The sequence below is a fragment of the Manacus vitellinus genome, unplaced genomic scaffold, assembly GCF_001715985.3.
Source record: "Manacus vitellinus isolate BGI_N305 unplaced genomic scaffold, ASM171598v3 scaffold_26_pilon, whole genome shotgun sequence".
Lineage (NCBI taxonomy): Eukaryota > Metazoa > Chordata > Aves > Passeriformes > Pipridae > Manacus > Manacus vitellinus.
The window spans coordinates 11893712-11918271 of NW_021939960.1; the positions used below are offsets into that span (position 1 = coordinate 11893712).

A 24560-nucleotide genomic window follows, 5' to 3' on the forward strand; every position below is an offset into this window, starting at 1 on the left:
AATTTGACTGTATCTGCAGGGGCTTATCGATCCTGTGTTTGTTCTGCTCTGAGTTTCGGTCTGAGATACCTCCAGGCAGATCTGTAATTACAGGCAACTTTCCTTATTCCTTAGCTTGCTTATTTTGCCCCTAACTATTCCGGATGAAGGCCTGAGACAAAGAAGTTGAGATGGAGTTTCTTTACCCCTAAATACTTTAACAGAGACCCTTATTGGTAAGTTATAACCTGTGCTTTAGTTAAAAGTCCCAATGCTGTGATAGAGGTAACACAGAATCATAGAATCACAGGATGGTTTGGGTTGGAAGGGACCTTAACGCCCACCTAGTTCCAACCCGATCCATGGGCATGAATGCCCATGATCAGGTCATGTTGCTCAGGGCCCTATCCAACCTGACCTTGAACACTTCAAGAAATGGGGCATCCACAGCTTCACTGGACAACCTATGCTGGTGTTCCACCACCATCTGGAGTTCCTGTCCAGCACAGAAAATGTTGGAGGTGCTCAGGAGTAGCAGTGTGATACATACAAGCATCAGAATTCACATCTTTCCCTCCACAAAGCCACAGAGCAAAGGACCTCTATTCCTTCTTTCTCGTGTCACTGGGGATGCCAGGACAGGAGGTTGTGCCTTCTCAGGTGTCTGGGGGAAAGCTGGAACTAGTAGGGATTACCCCACACTCTCGGCACGATCTGGTGCATCCTCTTTATCACTTGCAGAACAGGCTTCTTCAAAACAACCTGAAATGACGCTGCTCCCTGAGCTGCTTGCATAATAGATCTTGATGAGCTGATTGCTGTGTTACTGAAAACAAGCTCTAATCTTATTAACAAATCGTGGTAGTGACATCTTAGCTATTCTTGCTGGTGCTATAGAGACCTTCAACTGTGCTGTCCCACATGTGAAAAGTCCTTGATAAAAGACCTTAATAGGAACATAAGTGGTGGTTAGCAGCAGTGCTGGATAAAATAGTCTGAGCTAAAGAACTGTGGCTTCTCATAGGGGATGTTCTCAGTGAAACTACTATGTGAGCAAATCTGTGGTCAGTTATGGAGACATGTCAGCAGTGGCAGACTGCTACTAAGGTTACTTTAATTCTGGTTCTTTGACTGCTTTGGTTGAGTTAAGTCAGAGAAAGTAAAGCATGGTAACAGTCTATTGGGTACATTACTGTTTGTTGCTGCCACAGTAATTTGATAATTAGTCTCTTTGCTTTTGTGGTCTGGTCCAAGGAATCTGAACAGCATGTGCTTTTCATTTTCTCTTCAGAGTAAACTGCAGTAGTTCTTTCCTCCTTCTTGTTACGGGGAGAAGGAAGGAATTGGTAGTCTGTGATGTTACTGTACAAAATCTGGGGGTAACCGATCCAGGCATTAAATATTTGTGGTAGAGCTTCCATTTGGTTTAGGCCTTTTGTATAAAAGTTGTGGAGTTTTTGTCCATGAGGCATCTCCTAGATAAATTTGCTATTTGTGTTGGGAATAGAGTTTTGTGTAATTCTGTGTGTCTGAATGAAGTAGCTGATGCATATTTCGTGTAAGATTTTGATAATGAGTAGATTGAATTCTTCCATACAGGGACTTGTTCTTACATTAGCATTGATAACTTTGAGAGACTAATGTTTAAACTCCAATAAGAAAAATATCTATAGCTATATCTATGTAAAATAGAGATATATATGTGACTTACTGCTTCAGGATTTTCTCCAGTTTTCCAAAGTCTCTTGTCTGTTGTTTCTGGACACCTTCGTCTGCCACACGATTTTAAACAAAGTCTATCATGTTAGGAACTGTGATAGGCTCATCTTCATGTGATTCATTCTCTTCAGAATTTACTTCACAGTTCATCATTTTGGTTTAAACTGCTTGCTTAGGGGAAGAACCTGGAAGCAGTGTGAAGAGGGACTTTTTTCTGTCTGGACTTCTTTGTCATTTCTTTTAGTCTTGTGCTTTTGTACTCATCAGTTGGTTTTGACCTTGAATCAAACTTAAAGCAGGTAAAATATGTGTTGTGACACTAATGTAGTTTTGTTCTTACTTAGTGTCTTCATCTGTCAAAATACCGCAACCAGTTGATAGACTAATCTCTCGGTTTTTTTTTTTCCTTTCAAGACACTTGTGTTTTATGCTCAGGGTCTGAATCATTATAAATGATGCTGTGACTTGGTGTACTGCTCTCAACTTGCTGTTGAGGTTATTTCAGACTCTCAGTCTGTTTCTTTGTTTCTTGTGTGCCTTTGTGCTTGCTCCAAATCTTTGGAAATGTTTTTAAAGACCAGATGCTCCTTGTGTGGCAGGACTGCCTTGTCTGACTTAATACTTCTGCTCTTGTTGCCTTTTTCTCATCTTAGTTTTTCTGGAATCAGTATTAAAGGAATTCCATTTTCTTGGCTTACACTTGTTGCCTCCTGTTCTACTTGAAATGCTTGAGAAGGAACCTCCTTATTTATTCATCTGCTGGAGAGATTTCAGTGAGGGAGGGATGTTGAGCAAGCAGAGAAGTAGTCTAGGCAGCTCCAGGTCCTTTGAGCAGCTCTCTGACAGGAATGATTCAAGCCTGGAATGAACAAATGCATAGCAACAGTGTTTATTTTATTTTGATATTCAAGAGGGTGAATGAGTGTTTGCGATACATTTGCAGTGTGTTGACAGTATCTAGGAACAGATCAAGAACTACTGAGACTGCGTTTCCCAGCCCAGGATCAGTGAGGCACCATCACTTGGACTCAGCACTGTGCAGACATGGGGAGCTCCCAGGAATCCATATGGAGGGGATGGAGAGAGGAAAACAATAAGAAAATGAACTCTGTAAAGTCCATACCAGTCTAATTACTCGTAACTGTGTCATTAACACTGAAGTCAGAGTTAGACTGTAGGTGTTAGGCAAATCCTAAGCCCCACTGAAATTGTCTGTGCTCTTAAACAAGAGGAGAAGGCTGCATTAGGATGGTCAGTCTTTCCCACAGAATCCTTTCTTTATGGTTGTCCTTAACTAGATCTTTCTGCCAGTTTGCTTTTTGTTGGATTAATTTTTACAGCTTCATAATCTGATGCTTTTAGTTACATTGACAGTGCAACAGTGTGAATTTGATTATTCTACCTCCTCTTTGCCCAGTTGCAACCAAGTGATTAACATTTTAAGCCAACAATCTCTGCCTTCAATCTAAACTGTTGCTATGTTTGTACGCCACAAGTTGCCCTCCAGTTGACTTGGGAATGCAATGAGGAAGAACAATCTTTCAGGTGCACTGAATCTAAAATTAACCTTCCACCTGGGTAGCTGTATTTGCAAAGCACTGTGCATTGAGTTCAAGGAAAAAAAAGATACTTAGACCAGAAAATAAAACATTTTCTAAATGTAAACGCTTGACTTTGGTGTTGTCCTTTGAGACAGGAGCAACAGCTGTAGTTTAGCACTTCTAGAACTGGGCTTTGCAACCTGCTGCTGCTTTGTAGAGCTGCTGTGTAACAATAACATCCTACACCTCAGTGAAATCAAGTTTAGTGCATGAGGACGTGGGCCTGTTGAGAAAAAAAGTCAGGATGCCTTTTAAGTTGCTTGACACAAAAGTAGTTCAGAGATGGCTTTTCTAGAGTAGTTTTATAGTGTGACTGGTCAGGGGGCATTTTGGTGCAATTAGTAGTAGAATATCTGTATTTCCAGCTGTAGAAGGAAGCAAAATAACTGTGGGTGGTGTGGAGACACAGTCAGAGTGGGATGGGGACAGCAGTTTGCTGTTGTGTGGCAAAACTATATCCTTACACCAGTACTCTGTGCAAGAGTCTTGGTGTGGACTGAAGGTAGATCAAAAATAGCTGCTGGCAAGGCTGTAACCTGAAACCTGGGCTGAAAGGATGCTGTGACCCTTCTCAGGTGTGCACCAGAAATATGCCCTAATGCCTTAGATAAATAATGCTGCACTTGTAGTAACATCTCCTGGACTGAAACTCACATTCAGGGTCTGGTATCTATGTAAGTCATGCAGAAGATTTAAGTCAAGAGCCACTCTTTGGAAAGAGCTGGAGACTGTATTTATGTTGGCTTAAAATTGTGTTGTTTTTTCCAGCAGGCATGGGGAAGGGATTGTCACAGCCATGTGTGACACAGGCTTGCCACAGAGCACATCTGCTGGGTGCAAGCTGCTGCTCAGGTCTAGGGAAGGTTCTGCTGGAGCTGCAAACCTAAATTCTGTTTTGGTGTGAATCTATGGAGATTTTAGGGGTGTTGGATGAGTCAGCTCTAAACCAAGCTTAACACAAAAGAAAGATACATTTCAGAGCAGCTTTGATCTGTATAAACTAAATTCTACAGGAGTATAGGGCAGTAACTTAGGGCAAGAAGAGTAGTTTTGTGCCTGCTGAAAGCATGTAGTAGTGTAATTAGGAGAGCTTGTAAGATGGTCCTTAGTGTTCTGTGTTGAGAGACTGCTCTTCAGTGCAAGTTCCTATGCCAGTGTTTCTGACACTAATATGGCCAAAACCAACTCCCTCAAGATAATATAAATTCCTCCTTCCAATATAGATGCCTCCTTCCAATTATTTTTGTGTTAGTGTTGATGTCTACTGACTGTTGCAAAATAGAATCCTAGTGAGATATGGCAAGGTATTAAACACTTTTTGATGCTGGCAAGGTGGCTTTGTTTAATCTTATGAGTAGGTTGTCAGAAAATGTGAGAAAATGGAGAGGAGTACTAAAGATGAAGAGTTAATGAGGGGTGTGATCCAAATTTTTAATTCCTAATGGGTAAAGATATAAGTAAAAAGTCCAAAGGGGAAATAATTATTTGGAGTGGTTGCTGCAGTGGAACTGAGAGAGATGGACATGGATTGTGAAGGTAAATAAATAGTCAATCTAAGATTTACTTTTTAAGTGTTCTACCAGGCTATAAATCGGCATCTCAAGTGGAGACCTGTTATTTGGATATCCAGGAATAGGATAGAGCAGATGGGTATTAAACAAGCAGATCACCTCTGCCCTTGCCAGGGCTGGATAGCAGAATGATTCAATTCAGTCTTTTACTTTTGTGTTCCTATAAAACAAAAAAATCCCTTTTATTCTTGTTGTCAACACTCTGGTTGGCTCCAGATGTTCCTGGAGTGGTGGTTATTGCTTTGGTTCTGACCTTTGGAAGAGAAGGTCTGCCGATGTGCATGTTAGAATAAGGTGTGAGCATGATGTGGATGCATATGCATAAATACAAGTTAAGAATGTCCTATAACATGTGTCTCAAAATTAGCCCTTTATGACTTGAAATGCTTCTTCTAACAGAAGCAAGTTGGTGCCAGAATTGCTAGTAATGGCTTTCTGGAATGAAAGGGGCTAAAACTTTCCAGATATTTTGCCATCTATAACTTTCAGAGTCCAGGAGTTAGGAATCTAAACTGCTTTTCATGTGTGTTTTGTTGTCATGGTTTTCAAGGCATAAGACTCAATCTGCCTTTTTATTTTTTATATTTTTATTTTTTCATGAAACTAGAAAGGAATTCTGGCCTACGTTTGGTGGTGGTGGCTGTTCCCAGGTGTTTCTCAAACCACCCACAGTTAGTGTAGTGTGCCGCCTCTTTAATTTTGTATTCATAATTGGAACTATTGAGGTGTTCTCATAAGTATGTTCCACTTATCCCTATTTGTTTAAGTCTTTGAAAAAGATGTGTAACAGGGTTTAAATGGCTTGTAACCCTTTAAAGAAAATTATAATTCATTTTAGGAGAGGCACTATTTCATGAGGTGATGAGAACATCACAGCTTTCTGCACAGAGGTTGAAAGCTGAACGAGGCCAGTCTGGGACTTTGGCTGCCCATGAATGAATCAACAGGGTGGTAAGAAAATTCCATATGCTTGGGTTCCCCAGGACACTTGTGCTGTTTCACAGCTGAAAAGTCTGGTCTGAGCAGGAAAAGGGGGCCTCAGCCATCTGAGTTTTTTGTTGCATGAGCTGAAGTGCAAGAGACGGAGCTGTGCTGTTTTTGCATATGGAGCACAGACCTGCTGGGTTTGGGCTGCTGTGGCTGGGAGCTTCCAGGCTCCAGGTCCTTGGAGCACATATACACCAAGCTTGGAGAACATCCTGGTTGGCTGTGAATGTAGAGGGTATCTGTGCAAGCTTGCAGAGGAGTCTTGGAAGCAAGAGTGTGGTGGTAGGTGGTGTGTTGGAGGTCACTGGAGGGGCAGCATTGGAAAAACTGTGTTGATACTTTGTCCTCTCACAGGTTTGGACAGCAGTTTTCCCCCTTCTCTAGGGGATTTAGTCCCGACCTTGTCTGTGTTGCTAAACACTAACCACAGCAAGTTCAGCACTTACCTCTGTTTGACTTTACTGCAGCCGTTAATCAGTGAAGACTGTACTGTGAATGCTCTGTGTGAATATGTGTAGCTTAATCTCTCTCTCCTTATCTCTTCCTCTCTCAGCACCAGAAATTGTCCTTGCAAAATGAGCCAGCTTCCTCCGAAGAGTCCTTTGGCATCCCTGGTGTCAGAGGGCACGAATTCCAGGGTAGAGGCTTTGGACAACTTGTCAATGGACAGTTTTTGGCTAGAAGTAGAGAACATTAAACAGAGCGCTGAAGCCGAGCAAGAGGAATGCAGCCTTGCAGATCTCAAAACACAAGAGGGTAGGTTGCCAAAAATGTTGGGAGTGAGGAGAGGAATGTGAACATCTGAAACAGGAAATTTGCTTACGCACCTGAACGATTTAGAAGCATGTGGGAGTATGGTTAGAATATTATCAGTCAATCAGAGATAGACATATTATTTTAATTGGGTGGTGGGTAATGCCCTACAGAAGGGAAGTGCTGGCCTGGCCTGGTTTTGGCTTCTGAAGCAAAGCTGACTCTAAAGGTTAGTCACAGGAGCATGTTCAAGGCTCCAGATTTTTTTCAAACAGCCCCACTAAGTGGAGGGGATCTCACTCCCACTGCAGGTGGCTGCATGTTAGACACCCTGTGAAAGCTGACTGTGTTTTGGAAGGCTTGTTTGTGTACGTGGTTCTGAGATTCATCATAGTGGCTTTTATGGGAGCTGCTTCTGTGGAAGGCAGACTGTTCCCTCTCTAATTCACTGTTCAAGAAAACACAGTAAACATCCAGAAAGCCTTGAGTCCTTCCACACAAGGTTTTTCCAGCATATCTCTTTTTTTTCTTTTTCTTTCTTTGGAAAACTGTTTCATGTGCATAGGGTGTTTTTAATGGGCTTTCTGTAGCACTATCCAGTGTTTTGGAATAAGTGGAACCTGAAGTAACTATATGCAGTGTTTTGGAATAACTGAAACCAATCGTATTCTAAAATTTTTGGAATACAGTTGCCTCTTCTAGAATCATAGAATTTTTTGCATTGAAAGAGATACTAAAGTGATGGCACTGTGGGCACGGACCTTGATGCCTGGGGTGGCAGGCGTCTGAATCAACTTTATTTAGAACATCAATATCTTATAATGAGGTTCAAAAAGTAACAAACGATGTTTAACTACATATAAGTATTCTACGGGGCATGTGCAACAGAGTACCAGGAACTACATTTCCCAGGATGCCTTTTGGCACCCTCCCTGTGACGCTCACTGCCACACTAAAGCTCAAGTTATTCCACCCCCTGCCATGGGCAGGGACACCTCCCACATCCAACCTGGCCTTGGACACTTCCAGGGATGGGGCAACCACAGCTTCTCTGGATAACCTTTGCCAGGGCCTCACCACCCTCACAGGGAAGAATTTCATCTGAATATCTAATCTAAATTTCCCCTCCTTCAATTTGAACCTCAGTTTACTCCTTGTCCTATCACTGGTGAGCAGGAACCTTTTCCTGATGAGCATTTCCTTTTGACATGCGAGGTACAACATCCTAGCGTGTTCGGAGGGATGATAAGTAGTGACAAATACCCAGTGATCCCACAGTTTGGGATCATACCTTTCCTGGGTCCGTTTTGAAAAATAGGGTCAATAGCTCTCCTGGGTTCATAGGGGGGCTCTGGAGAGAAGGATGTGAAGATCACCATCTGTGTTTGCTGTAGCAGGCAAGACATGATAAACATTAAGGTCTGCTGATTGTGTCCCTACATAAAGGATGTAAGTTTGCTTTTTAGAACTGGAAGAGATGCAGAGTAACCAAGAAAACGAGTGCATCAGGAAGGAGATTCTGGAAAAGAGACCATGCCATGAGATGAAAGACTGTCTGGGATATCCAAAAGGCTGATATGCTGGAGGCAATTTAATTACCATGTGTATGCAGGAAATGTCTTTTAATGCTGTGTGTTAATCTGTCAGGCAGGAGCTGACTGCTTAATTGGCCATTGAAACCAGACAGACTTGAAATAATGCTCTGAGTAGCAAAGCCTTCCTGGTGGGCTGGGGAAGGTGGTGCAGCACACTTGGGCTCCTGGTACCTTCTCCAAAGGAGCTTAGGCAAATAAGGGTTGTGCTGGGAGCACTGGTGATGAGGGGAAACTTTGGATGGTGTGGAGGCAGGATTTGACTGGTGCCTGTTGGCTTTCACACCTCTGCAGCTTCTGGTTGGAACATGGAAGCTTTGAGGCTCCTCAGAGCCAGAGGCACCATTGCTCTTTGCATAAATTCCAGGAAGTTGTACTTGGACAGTGGCAAACAGCTCCATCTGGAGACAGCATGGAGAGATGGCTGATCACAATCACTGCACAAAGGACAGTGAGGAGGCTGTGTGGAGATAAGGCATTGCAAAAAAGCTGACCTAGTTGGAGAACTGGGCTCCTGTGCAAGCCCTGTGTGAGGGGAGGTGTTGTGGGAAGCTGCTCCTGACCTGGGAGGTCAGAGTGTAACTGTGCAGAATTGGGACAGCTGAAAGGTGCTGATGGTCTTGTGACCTCGCTTATGGTTGATGGGAGCAGAAAGTAGCTTTTTCCTGGAATACAAACAGCATTGTCCTTTCCTTGCTTGTTGCTGTTTGTCGAGGTCTCCCCAGGGCCTGACAGCACAGCAGGGTCTCTGCCACTAAAATACCTGTTCACTTCCAACATGTAACCATGGCTCAGAACTGTCTGCAGAGTGATCTTTCTCCACCTTCAAAAACTAGATAAGAAGCTGTGCTTAATGTTCAGTCTGAAATTGTAGGATGCCATAGCTGTCCTTTAAATACTTGGAAACTGAATGCTATATTACAAATGCTCTTTGTGGCCAGCTTATGTTTCAAGTAAGTCTTTAGAAGTGGTGTTCTTTAGTTTTTGCGAAATCATTCCTAATTGTTATCCACTGAAGTGCTGCTTGCTCACAAGACAAGTCTTAGCAGCTCTCCAGGTTTAAGCCTGCAGCTCAGCTTCTGTGGATCTCTCTGTTCTGACCTGTTTCTCTCCCATTTTTAACCTTTTCCCCATAAATAACCTATTTTGCTGGTTTCCTTTTGTGCTACTGGCAAACATAACTGGGCCAAAATATTAAACAGAGGAATTACAATCTGGTGCTTTGGCATCAGAAGGGGCAGTAGGCTCACATGGATGTTCGATTTAGGGGCTGCTGTTTAGTGTTGTGTACTAGATTTGTTTCCTGTTATGACTGAAATGGCTATTTTCAAAATTTGCAAGCAGTACATTTCACTTCCTCTGGTTCCCAAAGGCAAAATAAACCAGAGGCTTTTTGTGTTTTGTTCTACTGTGAAACCATGGATGTAGGACAAATGTACAGTGAGGAGTTGTGAGTGGGACCACGAGTGGCTGTGCCCAAATGAGCACTACTGGGGGGATACTCTTAACTGTTAGATACTGTAGAACCAGACACGGGAAAAGACCAAAACTCAAGACCATGTAGGAAAACCAGATAGTTTGCCAGTAGATTCATTAAGGGAATTACTTGACTTCAAGTCCAGCTCTGTTGTGGTGTGATGAAGAGAAATGTTCTGTTTCGTTACAGCACCTAAAAACACAAATAGTATGCTCTGAAGGCTGAGAAGAGTTTTAATTGTCACAACATGTTTGCAAGCTGCACGAACACAGAGGTTTCTCCAGAAAAATGACGTTATTTAATCTCTCAGGAAGAGCTGCTTGGCTGCTTTATTATTGATGCAGGAATAATAAAACTTGGCCTGAGCAACTGTGATAGCTGAGGAGATAGAAGTTTGCTTAGAAGTTTCTTTTGATAGAAAGACTGGGAATGGACTGTTCTGTGTCAGTTCAGTTTTGATTTTTCTTTTCCCAATATAACCTTTGGTAGAGCTGTACTGGAGCTGCCTGCAGTGAATCCATGTGGTGCAAAGAGCAGAAAAGATAAAAGGCTTTGTGGTGTTTGCTGTGTTAAAGTTGAAAATGCCTGCTAAATTGTTTCTTTTATCTTTGGATTTCAAGTAGCTGCCTTGCTCAGGGCACTTTCTCACTTGCACTTCCTTATGAGTGCAACTCATAAGAAAAAAATTGTCTTCTGTGTTTGAAGTGCAACTTTATTAAGGAATGAAGTGAACTTGAGATTTTTTGAGTGATGCTGCTGTACTGTCTCCAGGCTTCTCACACTTCCTTCTGAATCTGAAATGGTCTTTAATTTTAGTGATGTTTTGAATAGGCCCAGACATAAAGGGAATACACAGAGTAAGAATGACGTTTTTGCTTTTGTTGAGTGTATGGATACCAATTCACTTAAAAAGGTAAAGAGTAGGGATGGTGCAAACAAATAGTTCTGCGGGTATATTAAATAAAATGCATTTGAATCTACCAGATCAGGGTCCGGATATTAAAAGAAAAAAGAAGCTGATATACAGGCATATGCATAGATAAATAAAAATTAAAATAAATAACCAAGTAATTTGGAAAAGTACAAAAGCCGAATATGCAGTGTTGTGGCTTCTCACAGACCTTTTGTCCATTCTCAAAGCTGTCAAAGGATCATGTGTGCTTCAGGGAGACACTGCCGTTCCCTCTGGGGGGGGGGCTGTGTTCCATTGCCAGCTGTCAGAGCTCCCCTTTGCACAAGCAGCTGGGTACCAGGGAATAGGGCTAAGAATTTGAGAACAGCTGTGGCTTCCTAACCAGGACGTGTTAGGAACCTAACCTTAACTTCCACTGATGTCCCTTTGCCGCCTCAGAAAGGGGATGGCTCAAACTTCAGGTTTTCTGCCTCTGAAGCATTGCAAGCACCCAAATTTCTTTTATCTGCTCACTTTGCTTTCTCATCCCTTGCCTGGCAGAGGGAGAAGCTGAAGCTGAGTGGCTCCAGGACGCGGGTCTGTCCGAGCTCCTCGGAGACCGTGGCTCGGACAGTGACAACCTCGTGCTGCTCTCCACCCTGACCCAGACCCAAGCGGCCGCTGTGCAGCGCCGGCTGGACACCTACTCCCGCTCCCGCCGGAGAAAGAACAAGCACTCTGTGCGTGATGTCCGGGACATTTTCGGAGTGGCCAGCTCGGAGGTTTGTTGATTTAGTGGGATCTCTTGAAAGACCTTGTTGCCTTCTGGTGGCTGACTTGCCTTTCTGGGTCTAGGGCTGCTGTCATGTCCAAAGAGATGATTTCATCCCCTGAGCTGAAATGGAGCTGAGATTGGAGAAATTCTACATCCTGGTTGCAGTGCTGATAAGTTATTGCAAAACCTGAAGATTCATAAACTACTTAGAGGCTGCTGGAACAATTCTGTATCCTGCCTCTATATGGTGTCTACAGCATGACAGCCTCATGGAGCACTGGCATCATTTGGAGCCCTCTTGTGTCTTCTTTATTCCAGTGACATGTTAAATCATCATTATTAACCAAAACAAAAGAACTTCTTAAGTTCAGTTCTGATAAGCTGACCTTGTGCAGCTGAAAAATCCTGGAGGAAGAGTAGAGCTGCCTTTTTTGGAGGGTTTTGGGGTTTTTTTGTTTGATGTCTGTTTTTGTGGTTTTTTGCCAGAGAATACATAACAATTGGCTTTTCAGCTGTTTTCCTGCAGTTCTGCTCCTCTTTTCACTCTAGTCAAAACAACATTTTCCTTATTTTTCAGGAGACAGCAGCAGAGAAAGAGGAGTCCAACCCAGATCTGTTGTGGCAGAATCTACAGACTACAAATGCACAGAGAAGTAAGGAGAGTTTTTAAATGTAGAGTTGGACTGAATGAGGAGTAGGATCTGAAGTAGGGCTGAAACTGGAAGGAAAGATAGATAGATACACTTATATAGTTGTTGTTATAGTTTATATATCGTTTATATAGTTTGCTGCTCAAACTGATAACGGTAACTCTGCAAGAAAGCAACTGAAAAATGAAAGTAGAATCAGTCTAGTAAAGATCATGTGGTGAAATCCTATAAATACTATATGCAATTGTGCAAGGAGAAGTTAGCCATAGGTGTGTCCTGTAATTTAAGGCCATACTTGTCTTACCAGTGGTCTGATGATTGTAGCTGTAATGTTATGACTTCAAACTATTCTCATCTATTGATCAGTGTCAGGGCTGTGCTATTAGAACTCTGTGTTTGTATGTTAATTTAGGATTTTGTAAAAACAATGGTACCAAATCTTTTCTAGTACTCTTGTTTTCTAAGCTTCACCCTCCTGGCTTTCAGAAATTCGAGACAATTTCTCCTCTGTATCAGAAACCCAGGGTTACTCCCGCACAGTTCGAAACCCTGGAAAAGAGGAAACGTTCAACATGGATGTTGCCTACTCAGAGCAAGCAGCTGTCCTCCTCAAGGGATCCTTCCTGTCTGAATCTAGGAAGTTAAAGGATGGAAATGCTCTAACTGTAAGCACTGAAGGAATTTCTTCTGTTAGAATTTATTAATCTGTTCTTGTCAAGACACTCAGTTCGGTTGTATGATCAGCTCTTGGAAACATCCTCTGTGGATAGTGTTGCAATGGGTCTGTATTAGGTATTTTTGGGTACATAGTGCTTTTATCCTTGCAGTGTTGGGCAAGGATAGACACTGTATAGTGGAGGGTCAAAAGAAGTAAGACTTATATCTGAAACTATCTGTTTTGACACAGATCTGTGTTGTTTCCTCTGACAAGGGGAGAGTAACTGGACTTACTTATTCATCATCCTAACAGTTTTCTTTGCAGATGAACTGGACTGCTTCCAAAATCCAAGTAGATCAGGGTGGGTATCAGGCTTTAACTTAGATAAATTGGAATGTCCAATATGATCGAAGAGCAATACTGAAAAGGGAAGATATTTATTCAACTAGTGGTTGAGTAGGAGCAGTTTTGGGCATGTGTCTGGTCTTGAACACAGCAGAATGAACAGGTGGCTGGTTATGATAAAGAGTCGTAAGAATACAGCAAAAGTTGTTTACTAGTGGAAAAAGTGACAACTTGAACTGAAGCTTTTGGGTGTGTGTGGTTTCCTTTAGAAATTTAAGATCCTCAAGGGCAGACTAGGAGTGACCAGGATTGGAGATCTGTCTGCTCAGGACATGAAGAAGATCCCCACACTGGCCCTCATTGAACTGACAGCTCTCTGTGATATCCTGGGCTTTGAGCTGAAGAGAAACAAAGCAGCAAAACTGAAAACAACAGGTTAGTTGGGGTGTTTTGTTATGTTTTTTTTCTTTTTTGGTGCCTTTTTTTTTACACTCATCTCATAGATTTGTGTCCCAAATGTTAGGACAGAGAGAGTCTTTGATAAGCAACCTTGTGACAGGTGTCTTTTCCTTGGTCCTGGAAGTCACTGGATCATGACATCAAGACCTAGTACCACATTTATATCTGGCTATTAAATGCATTTGTCTTGTTTAACTGTTCCTCTCTTTTTCCAGTATCTATGCTTGCAAAAGTGCCATCTTAGTCTGCAGTGGGGGATATACCCCTTAGCCCTGTATTAGAGGTGATACAGACCTTACGAACTGTTGTTTCTGTTGTAGAGAAAAGGCTTTTCGGAGTTCCACTCAGCACCTTGTTGGAAAATGACCAAAAGCTGCTCCCCAACACCAAGGTTCCTCTGCTACTCCAGGCAGTAAGTTCTCTTCTGCTTTCAATCACACCTCTGATCCCCAGAGTCATCCTGTGAAAAGGAAGGGCTGACTCCTCATCGTCTGTGCCTAATAGCTTTCTCATTTCCCCCGTTTTTAATAGCTGTTGTCCTGCTTGGAGAAGAGAGGACTTGAAACAGAGGGCATTCTGAGAGTTTCTGGGTCTCAGACCAGGATCAAGGTATGAGCTCTTTAGCAGTGTTTAAAAATGTCAGAGGTGATCAGGGAGCATTTGCTGAAGCGAGTATCTAAATAACCCAAAATAATAAATATTAATATTTATTAATAACCTGTCTCATCCCCCTTCCAATTACAACTGGAAATACCCTGGGAAATCTGGGAGTGCATACTGTGAGGGCCTCTGCACTGTTTTGACTTGACAGATTGCCCTCCTAGTGCTCAGCTACAGAATTTTCCCTTATACCTGCTTGTAATAAATGCCATCTTTTTAATAGAGTCTGGAACAGAAGCTAGAAAGGGAGTTCTACACTGGCCTTTTCCGCTGGGATGAAGTGCATCAGAATGATGTGTCCGGGCTGCTGAAGAGGTTCATACGGGAACTGCCAGCCCCGCTGCTAACAGCAGAGTACCTCCCTGCTTTTACTGCTGTGCAAAGTGAGTCCCTGCTCTGCCTGCTTGGCAGCAGTTTTTTGGTATGTGCTCTTCTTGCAAAGCTCCTATGGCCTTGAACTCTCTTGTCAGGTGTGTTGGGAGCCTGCGGATCCAATGGGAATACAGTGCATGACTGAGAGTCATAGTTGCTGGTGCTTGCTTGAATATGTCTTTGTACACTATCCTGAAATCTACATAATGTTGTGTCATTTGAGGCTACAGCATTGCTGCCATGCTGTATTAGGTCATGGAAAAAATTAGGACATGAAAACTCAGCTGTGGCCACTGGCCAGGGTGTACAATCTTGGCTTGACTGCAGGTAACGCAATGTTCTGCAAGCACCTCAGTTTGAGGTTTGTGCCTCAGTGAGTGGTTTGGATGGGTTAAGCTAACTTTTTCAGTGCACAACTTCTTTGTTCAAGAAACGGGGAATAATGGGGTCATTTGGTGCCCTTCAAGGGAATCAGAGTTGCTGGTAGACTGTGTACTCTGAAGGAAATGAGCCAGTCTTCTAAAACATGGGTAATTCCCTTCATAAGGACAGTATGAGCTTGATTTACTTCTATAAAGCAAGTTCTCAAATCCTAGACAACGCTGCAATAAGTAATTGCCTTATTCTTTGGGGGATTCCCTGCTCAAGAAGAACAGTGTCAGAAGCCTGAATCCTCTGTCCTGTTGTTGCTCTCCCTATCTAGGTATTCCAGACCTGAAGCAAAGGTTGCAAGCGCTGAACCTCCTGATCCTGATTCTGCCAGAGCCCAACAGAAACACTCTAAAGGTAAAAGTGCTTGTTCTGGTTTTAACTGGAAAAAACATAGAATCATTTAGATTGGAAAAAACCCTTAAAATCATTGAGTCCAACCATTAACCCAGGAGTGCCAAGGCCATCACTAAACCATACCTCCAAGTGCCACATCTGCATGACTTTTAAATAAGCACCACCTCTGGCTTTCTGTGCTTTATAAGAGCTATGGTGGTTGCTACTGCTTTTTTTTTTTCTCTTGCATAGTTCAGCTTCCAGGTACTAAAGGCAAGGCTGACTTAGCACCCTGAAGACTTTAGGATTCTGGAATACATAATCGAGCCAAAGATGATCTGTCATGGCTCTGGTGAGGCATGAGGTGAAAGAAATAATCCAAAAGGGTTTATTTTTCCACATCTGGGAATGGCTTTGAAGGGATACTAAGAGAAGGAGGGGTTTATCTTTAGATTCTGCAAATTTTACAACTCGACTTTGTAAATTGCTACCTGCCAAGGAGTAAGAGCCCATCTGCTTCCCACACTGACTGTCTCTCCTGATCTCTAAGTGCTGGACAAACTAGTATGCTTAGTATAGTTGCTTGTTGCCGTTTTAGTATTAGAAACTGGTCACTGAACTTCATGACTGGGGAAAGAGAATTTGCTCATGGATAACAAGAAGAAAAAGCTAATTAAGTGATCTCTCCAGCAATTGCCACAGTCTTAAGTCTCTTTCCCTCTCTTCAGGCTCTACTTGAGTTTCTCAGCAAAGTGGTTGCCAGGGAGAACAACAACAAAATGAACCTCTGGAATGTTTCCACAGTCATGGCCCCAAACCTCTTTATGCACAAGGGGCTACCAAACAAGATCCCTGAAGGGAAGGAGAAGCAGCTGGCAGAGGGAGCGGCTGATGTGGTACGGATGATGATACATTACCAGGATCTGCTCTGGACAGTAAGTTGCACACGTGTTTTGCAGTATGGTGCAGCAGTGTCTTGATCTGGTTAGAGTTAGAAGAGGGGAGGGAATAGTCTTGGAAATTTCAGAGGAGTTAAACATCTGTAGGCAAATCCTCTGACTGAGTTCCAAGACTACCTTGTCTTCAAGGTACACAGATATTTTGTCTATTTCAGGAGCTTCATAAAGTGATGACTGGTTTCTTAAATGACATCCTTATCTCTGCTTGATTTAATTCCTGTTTTCTCCCTTCTCCCTTGCCCAGGTCTCCTCTTTTCTGGTAGCTCAAGTGAGAAAGCTGAACGAGAGCAACAGCAAAAGGTACCAGTTCTGTGACAAGCGAATTAAAAATTTGTTGCGCAAGATTCATGCTGATAAAGATAAGGTGGAAAAGAACCAGGCAGAGGTGAGTTGGAGCTTGGAAAAAACAAGCCATTTCATGGCAGTGTCAAATGCTTTCATGAGAACTCAGAAAGCTGTAAAGAGGGATGTTCTTTGAAGAGCAAGAGAGAGAAAAAAGTTGCAGAATAGTGAGGAACAGTTTCCCAGACTCTCTCGGCCAGATTGTGGGAAAAACTGATTCCAACAACAAGAACACTAAATACGTTTCAGGCTACAAAACACTTGGTGAAAAGCAGATGAAGAGGGAAGAGACCAGGAGCAGAAATGCTGGTCTTTGCCTCGTGTGAAAAGCAAAATTCACGTGGCTCTGGGTGCCCTAGGTGTTGGCACAGATACATCTGCTGTGATAAAGGCAGACTTATTTTCAGGAACTTAAAACAAAAATTTAGGTTATTATACCAGTATTGTATCTAATTTTCTTTTTGCTCCATAATGCTGTTGATCTGTATGGAAGGGTTTGAGGAGGAGGTTCTTGCTGCTTAAAGGGAGAAAAGTTCCCTGATGAACGACATGGCTCTGCGCACTCTCGTATTGGTGCAGACTGAGGTTGTTTAAACAGATGTTTCTACCTGATCTGTTTCAGTATCAAAGTTGGGAAAAGATCCTTGGAGCCATTCTGCCTGGGTTTTTTTGGTAGCCATCTTAGTTGAATATGTGCAGGTCTGTAGGGGCTGGGTTATATCATGCAGGGCTGGATTTGAAATATCACATAGTGGTGGTGCAACCAGGATGCTCTAAGGACACAAGCTTAGTTGGAGTCTGCAGGTAGAAATAATAATTGAAAGTTTAAATCTGCATTCCTGAAGAAGAGTCTATGTTCTCACAAGCCAATACATTCCCCACCTTTCTATGGCTGGGATACTGAGATGATGTCTGCCTAAAATACGGCTGTTAAGATGACATGTCACTGTTGAAGGTGCTGTCATTTTGGATAGGGCAGCTACTGTTTAGGCAATCAAACAGACGACCCCATGCTTGGAATGGTTAACACCGTTCTAATGGACTCAATCTTGTGCACTGTTTTTGCAGAGGTTTTGGAATTGCAAAATTAACTTACAGCAGGTTAAATCCTGTGAGAATAATTCAGTGTTCTTGGCAAAAGTTCTGAGAAGTTACTTCATGGAGTAGCTGATTAAAACAGTATTGGAAAAAAAAACCCACTCGGACTCAGCTCGGTGATGGCTCAGTGCTTCCTTTCTTTGGAAACTACCTTTCTGAAATTCAGTAGTCTGCAATCCAGCTGTCTAAACTCCTTTTACAGTAATTTAAATGAATTTCAGATAAGTCATTCAGACTTGTGCAAACCAGTTTGTTAAAATTTCTTGCGACAAATCCTATTTTCATCCAAGCTTGTGTCGCTTTCTGGTGGTAGTGCTGGGTTTGAACAGCAGAGAGCACCACCGCTCGCTGATGGAGAGCACAGGTCTCCTTTCCCGGACACAGCACCGAAATGCTAGTGATTTATTTATAATGCTCACCTTGATGCTGCTTTAAGTTTTTAACCTGTAGAATGTGTGGAATAAGAAACAAGGCTAAAGTCTATGAGAAGCTGGCTGGATAGGTGTAATTCTTCACACTCTCCAATCTATTTTGAAACTTGGGGTTTTGACTGATAATAAACTCTTTAAGCACTTTTTTTTTGTTTTTTGTTTTTTGTTCAGCCTTCGAAGATTGTGAAAGTCCACGCATCACTCCTCCTGAAGGACTCACTGGAGGTGCATTTGAACAATGCAACCAGGGTTGCAGATGTCCTCAAGCAGTTTCAAAAGAACCTGTGCCAGAATGGCTGGAATATTGTTAACACTGTCAACCTCCTCAAGTGGTAAATTGCTTTTTCTCTGCTTTAAAAAAAAACAAAACAAAACCAAACAAACAAAACACAAAAAACCCCCCACAAACAAACAAACCAACCCCACAAACAAACAAAACCACAAACAAACAAAAAACCCCCAACTAAGTGGTTGCTGGTTTTGATCTTGTGGCTGAGGTGATGTGGCAACACAGTGAATCATGAGGAGACTGTTCTCTGCTTCTCTATTCTCAGCAGTGGAAATAGTGTGTTGGATGGGGAAGTCAAGTGTTAGTTCAGCTGAGTGATTCCATTCTGTGCTTAGGCTGTCAAGAGGTCAGTGGTCCCATCCCCTCTGGGCTGCTGGACAGCAAGTGAACTCCAGCAACCTTTCTGGAAAAGTAGGTGGAGAAAGGAAGGAAAATTGGAATAACATTGACCCTGCAAAGCAAATCCTCTCTAACTCACCTGGAAAAAACATCACCTGTGCAAATTACCTGCCTGGAGTAGTAATCTCAACATGAATATGTTAATGTAGGGATTTCCTCAAATGAACTCTGCAATTCCCTCCTATGCTCCAGTGGTAAATTGCTGAAGTAACCCAAAAAATGAAGAGTTCCTGCCCCACTCTGTCACCATTCCTGCAGACTGTATTTAGTAGGTAATGCAGCAGTGCATCTCCTGACTGTGCCACACAAGGTGTCTAGACAAGGAGGATGGAGGGGAAGTTGGCTGATTACGAGTCAGCTGGTATCTCACTAACAGCTGCCAAAGTCTTCCTGCAAGTGAGCTTCTCTGGAGTAGTCCATCAGTTTTTGAGGAATGCTGACAGTGAACTTTGATATTTATGCCTGTTGTTTTCCAACTGAAAAGTTAGTGTTTGCATACAGTGTGCTGCTTGCTGCCAGTGAGGAATAACTGCCTTGGTGGGTTTTTTTTCCAGTTTTGGGTGTCCTTCTCAACACCTGTTCAGGAGGATCAGCAAGGTCTCTGTACCATGGCCTGTAGCTTCCTTGACCATTGCTGGCCTCAGAACCACAAACAATTATTTTGCAATAAACAGTACTGAGCAACCTAACCTGTCTTTGCAAAGATTTAACTTCAGTGTGTTTTTCTTTCTGCAGTAACAACTCAACAGAGTGCACAAACTTATTTCTGTATGAAGTGGGAGGTAATATTGGTAAGTACAAAAGGCAACTGAAAATAAGGACTCTGTTATCCAATTTTTATGCTTAACTTGTTTTAGAAAGGAGTTAAACTTCTCTGGGCAAGCTGTGCTGGTGCTTCACCACCCTCAGAGTGAAGAATTTCTTCTTAATATCTAATGTACATCTACCCTCTTTCATTTTGAAGCATTACCCCAGATTTGTGAAAACACTTCTGAATGGCGTAATATTGAAATTAATGTTAACAAGTACTGATTTTTAGGTGAGGGAAAACCAAACAAACCCCAAAACCTAACAACTACAGAACTAAGGACATAAAAAAAAAAGTGGGGTTTTTTCCTGAATTTTTTGTTTTAATAGGTGAACATTGCCTGGACCCAGACACTTACCTCTTGGACTTGTACCACATCAACCCCCATGCTGAGTGGATAATTAAGCAAAACCCATCTTATCCTCGGATGTTCTAAGGAAAAGATGAGAAAAACAAAGCATTTGGTTGACGTTTTTGGAAGTTATGGAAATAGAGACATTTCTGGTGTAGTCACAGACTGGACAATGCTTGTGACTTTGGAGGTAAAAACAACTTTATTTACTGCTTCCATGGCAGCTGGCAGTGAGAGTACGTGAGCCTACCTGCTAACAGAGGCGTTGGAAACAAGCAGCAGTTCCTGTGTAGAAGAGTTTGCAGGGGGAATGACTGTTCTTAAACGAAATATCCCCCCAAAACAAGCCCTGAAAGCAAAGCAACAGTGATTGTGCAGCAAATATGGAATGTAAAAGAAGAAAGGTTAACTTGAAGATTTTAGAAAACATCTGTCTATTCTGGATTTGCTCTTTTTTTTTTTTGGTCGTATCCACCATTTGGAGGAGAGACAGTCAAATTGCTGCAGTGGTATTAAGGATATCCCCTTGATAAGGTCCATGATTGCCTGGTGCACATCACCAGAAGTTGAGACCATAGGTTTCACTAAGAGACACTGTTATGTTCTTTGAAGAATGAAGAAGGGTGTTTGCAAAAAGGCCAGGTGGAATGTGATACCAACATCCTGTATTTAATGACTGCAGATAAATACATACACAACACAAGAACATAACTTTCCTTGCAAAAAATGAACAGCAACCTTTCAGATGTGCAGTGTGACAAGAGAGATGTGTGTCCCATACAGCTCTGCTGGTAATGCAAACCAAATCTACAGGCTGCCATTGATGAGGGTAAAACATGCATTTATTTTGCTGGACAACCTATATGTCAACAGAAAACAGGAAATATTCTGAAGTTAATTTGAGGTTAGTAATCTGACCTGGCCACATAAACTGAACATCTTTGTGGAGGATTCTGTGTGAACATGTCTGTCCAAAACAAACCAAGCCTCCCCTGCGATGTGAAGTGGCTGAACTGACAGGTCTATGCCTGTGCCTGGTCACACAGTGGGTACTGAACTGAGCCTTCATTGCTCCAGCTGCACATTTCTGTCCCTCACAGCACAATGTGGTCGCTGTGGGTGGAGAATGAGGGTAGAGCAAAACACTTGCACCTCACATTGCTGCTGCATCATCATCATCCAGCCCCAGCTAAAGAGGACTCTACTCCTGGAGGAGGAGCACAGAAGAATTGTATTCCTTTGTGATGTTACTGAAATACCTTATGTGAGGGAACCCACTGTGCAGTTACAGAGGGTGGAACATGCATCGTATCCAGAAATCCGGACGTCTCTTTTTATGTACCGTTATTAAACACTGTTGGATATTTATTCCTGTGGCAGAGGCAGGGCTGCCCTGCAAGTGTATGCTCAAAGTATTTCATTTGCCAAGTTCTAGGTGCACTAGTGACAATCTCCAGTATTATTTCTTTTGTTAAATGAATTGGTTTCCATTGCAATCTGAGTTTTCCCCCCTCTCCTTTTTTTCCCCTGAGGCTGATGTGTAGCTTTCCTTACTCTTTATCTCAAACTCCTAGTTTCTGTTGTAAGGGCACTTCACTCTCTGTCTGTGTGGTTAAATTCTTGTGGTGGTTAAGATCCTAGAAGAACAGGTGAGCCATACTCCATATTCTTTCCAGCCTGTTATGAACAGTATGTGAGTGGCGGTGATATCTTAAAATTATGCATATATTAGAGAGTCTGTCTAGTATTTTTTGGTTGAGATGATGCAGATGCATTGACTGGTTGGACCATCTTCATAGCTGTCTTCTTAAGAAACGATAATATAAACTTGCAAAAAAACCACCTCCCAACCCTGACTGAGATCCCCGATGATGTCAAGAATTCTTGAGGAAGGTGCCTCTTTTATAGGGTTTAAATTGTGCCTAAAAGAGCCTGATTGTTTTCCTTGAGGATGAGAAATTTGTGCCTTGAAAGATCAAGCTGCTTTAAAATGGGGCATTAAAAATCAATGGTACCTATTCACTCATCACTTGTAGAATTCTTTGTTGCAGTGATGGAGTTGGCAAAGAGCGAATGCCAGAAATGTGATAACCCGAGAAATACCCAACTCATAAAGGCATGGGTGTGAGTGCAAAGATCTTTTGCAGGCTAATCACGTAATGCTGCATTTTTTTTCCACCCCTCATATGCTGGTTTATTAAACATACTGTCAGTATGTATTGAGGGGTCACTACATCACTGCTACTGTAAACTACAAATGATTGGGGTTTTTTGAAAACCAAACAATGTGAATCAGAGCTGTGAAAACCAAGGTTCGTGGGAGATTCTTAAGAGCCAAATATCAGGTCTCAAATATGAAAGGAAATGTAAAAAAAAAAAAAATCAGCTCTTTTCAGATGATGGACGTGCTTTTTTTATTTTTCTGACCTGTCTTTGTATCAAAAAGTAAACGCAAATTTTTTGGTCACTGATGTGCAACCCACTTTTGAATGCTGGCTTTTAATAACGTTTTTTACAAATTTTTAATTCTGTATTTAAATTCCATTTTATTCAGTGAAACAATAAAAATACAGTGAAATCTCTTGGCTCCATTTTCATTAGTGGCTGAGAATAAGTTAGTATGTCTATGAATGCTAGCATTATTTGCCTTGGGCCTGAAGAGGGATGTACCTGGGGTCTAAGTGAGCTGGGCAAGAGTTTTGTATTAAAGCTTCAGGAGAAGTTCCTCTTTGGATGATCCTGTGGGATTGCTGCAAAAGAATGATCTAGGAGGAGAAAAAGGAGGATGGTTGTGGGTATAAAAAGTCCAGAGAAAGGTTGATGGGAGCTGAAGGTGAGCACCAAGGATTAATGACTTCCGAGCTGCTGTTAAAGATTTAAGCTTGAGGAAGGATGAGAAGTCCCTTTCCTACTCCCTCAGTCCTTCTCAGCTGAGCTGTGCTCAGTGACATGGGTGCTGGACTAGCCAAATTGGCAAGGAATAATAGGAATCCAGTCTGAATATTTTGTTAAATCGTGACTAATACTTTAGTGTTCAATAGTCGGTGATAAAATGTGGCATAAATCCACTGTGATTTGTTTAAAAACAGTAACAGCAGCAGCCCATCCAGTAGTGCTGCTGGAAAAACAGGAATTACTATCCTACCCAGAAACAAAAGGGAAAGAGGATCCAAGTGGCTTTAGAAAGCTTCCAGAGCAATTATCTGAGGAAAAGACCAGCTTATCAAACTCATTTCACCCATTCATCTTCAGCACTATCAAAGTGCTGATCTCTCCCATCCCCAAGGGCTTTTGTGATTGATCCTTACACAGCTCTCCCTTGCTCGCAATAAAAGCTCAGTATTTATTCTGCAGGCAACTTGAATGCAACTTTATGCTGTGCTGAGATAACAGGACAGAATATAAAACAATCTTGCAAATGCTGGTTAAACATAGTTGTGGATTAAGTGGAACTGAAATACCACACGTCCACACGTTAATTAAAAAAAAAAAAGGGTAATTTGCATCAGGAAAAGGTATTTGCAGAAATACAGGGTCTTCACAGGAACAAGTGAAGCTTCAGCTCCTGGAGGGAAATGCCACAGGAAAACAACTAAATGCACTTCCTGGAGCAAAGTAAGTGACAGCAAGTATTGTTGTAAATGAAATACAACTGCATTTGATTAAATCTATTTCTTTATCCTTGTGCACTCTCCAGTGCTGAAAATGAGATAAATGACATCTGTTGTTTTGCATGCTAAGAGAATGAAACTTTAAAGTTCTCTCCAAATGCTGGTTGGTCTTGACTGCACGTGGGGGCTGCATATATGTCTTCAGCTTCAGGGGAAAATAGAGGCCACAATTCAGTATTTTAAATTACCGGAAAAGAAAATGTGCAGCTGCACTGACTTACCATCTGGGAAACAGCCAGGGCAGGATCAGCCCCCATAGTCACCCCCAGCCTCCTCTACTACACCCGATCTCAGGTTTTATGTTTTTTTTCGTTACTTGTGGTGACAAACACCCTTGGTTGTCCCTCCCCATTCTTCACTGTCCTGGGGAAGGTAGGCGACCTCACCTACTAAGGTCCTTTTCCCCAGCACCTGGACCTGGCAGGATCAACTGAGCTCAAGGTGTTGAAGCCTTTCCTTCCACACTGTGCTCTGTTATCTAGCTCTGTCCAAGGACTGGCCCAAAGAAGGTGGGTGGAGGAAGGAATTCCTTTTCTCTGTAGTCCTTGAAGTGGTGTGGTTTTCATCTCTCTGACCCTCTTGGCTGTCTGTACTTTTCTGGCTGGTGAAGTTGCAGGAGTAATTACCTAGGGGATAAAGGTGGAAAAGAGCAAGAAGCCAAACAGAAATGGAGGGTGTGGGTGTACCTGTGTGGGTTGCTTGTCATTTTGTTTGTTGTTTTGCAGGATTTGGAAGAGATACAGATGCACGTGAGCTCTGATGTTCTCTCCTTGCTCACCTCAAGCCTTGCTCTTGGCAGGCTGCAGTAGAAACTTGCCTCAGAGATTCCCCATTCTGTGCAGGATGACGACCAAAGCTGGTTTCCTTTGCCCTCAGCTTTTGCCAGCCTGCCCTTTCTGTGACAGGAGGGTGAGGTGAGCCATCATGTAACGAACACATTTCAAGTTAGGCCATGT

The 24560-nt window shown here is 42.4% G+C and overlaps 1 protein-coding gene across 1 annotated transcript; it reads left to right on the forward strand.

The window, feature by feature from the left end:
- The first annotated feature begins 6414 nt into the window (after nucleotides 1-6414).
- ARHGAP40 (Rho GTPase activating protein 40) lies at nucleotides 6415-22495 on the forward strand. The gene is made up of 14 exons (XM_018073857.2): nucleotides 6415-6613; nucleotides 11133-11353; nucleotides 11924-11999; nucleotides 12483-12661; nucleotides 13269-13434; nucleotides 13779-13870; nucleotides 13990-14067; nucleotides 14342-14501; nucleotides 15194-15276; nucleotides 15984-16190; nucleotides 16459-16599; nucleotides 18257-18417; nucleotides 19509-19564; nucleotides 19911-22495. The coding sequence occupies exons 1-14, from the start codon at nucleotides 6433-6435 to the stop codon at nucleotides 20015-20017; spliced, it is 1908 nt and encodes a 635-aa protein (XP_017929346.1). The 5' UTR covers nucleotides 6415-6432; the 3' UTR covers nucleotides 20018-22495.
- Nucleotides 22496-24560: the final 2065 nt, after the last annotated feature.

Coding starts and splice junctions, on each gene's coding strand:
- ARHGAP40 (XM_018073857.2), top strand. CDS start 6,433: ATGAGCCAGCTTCCTCCGAAGAGTCCTTTGGCATCCCTGGTGTCAGAG. Junction 12,662..13,268: donor AGGATGGAAATGCTCTAACT/GTAAGCACTGAA, acceptor GGTTTCCTTTAG/AAATTTAAGATCCTCAAGGG. Junction 13,871..13,989: donor TTCCTCTGCTACTCCAGGCA/GTAAGTTCTCTT, acceptor CGTTTTTAATAG/CTGTTGTCCTGCTTGGAGAA.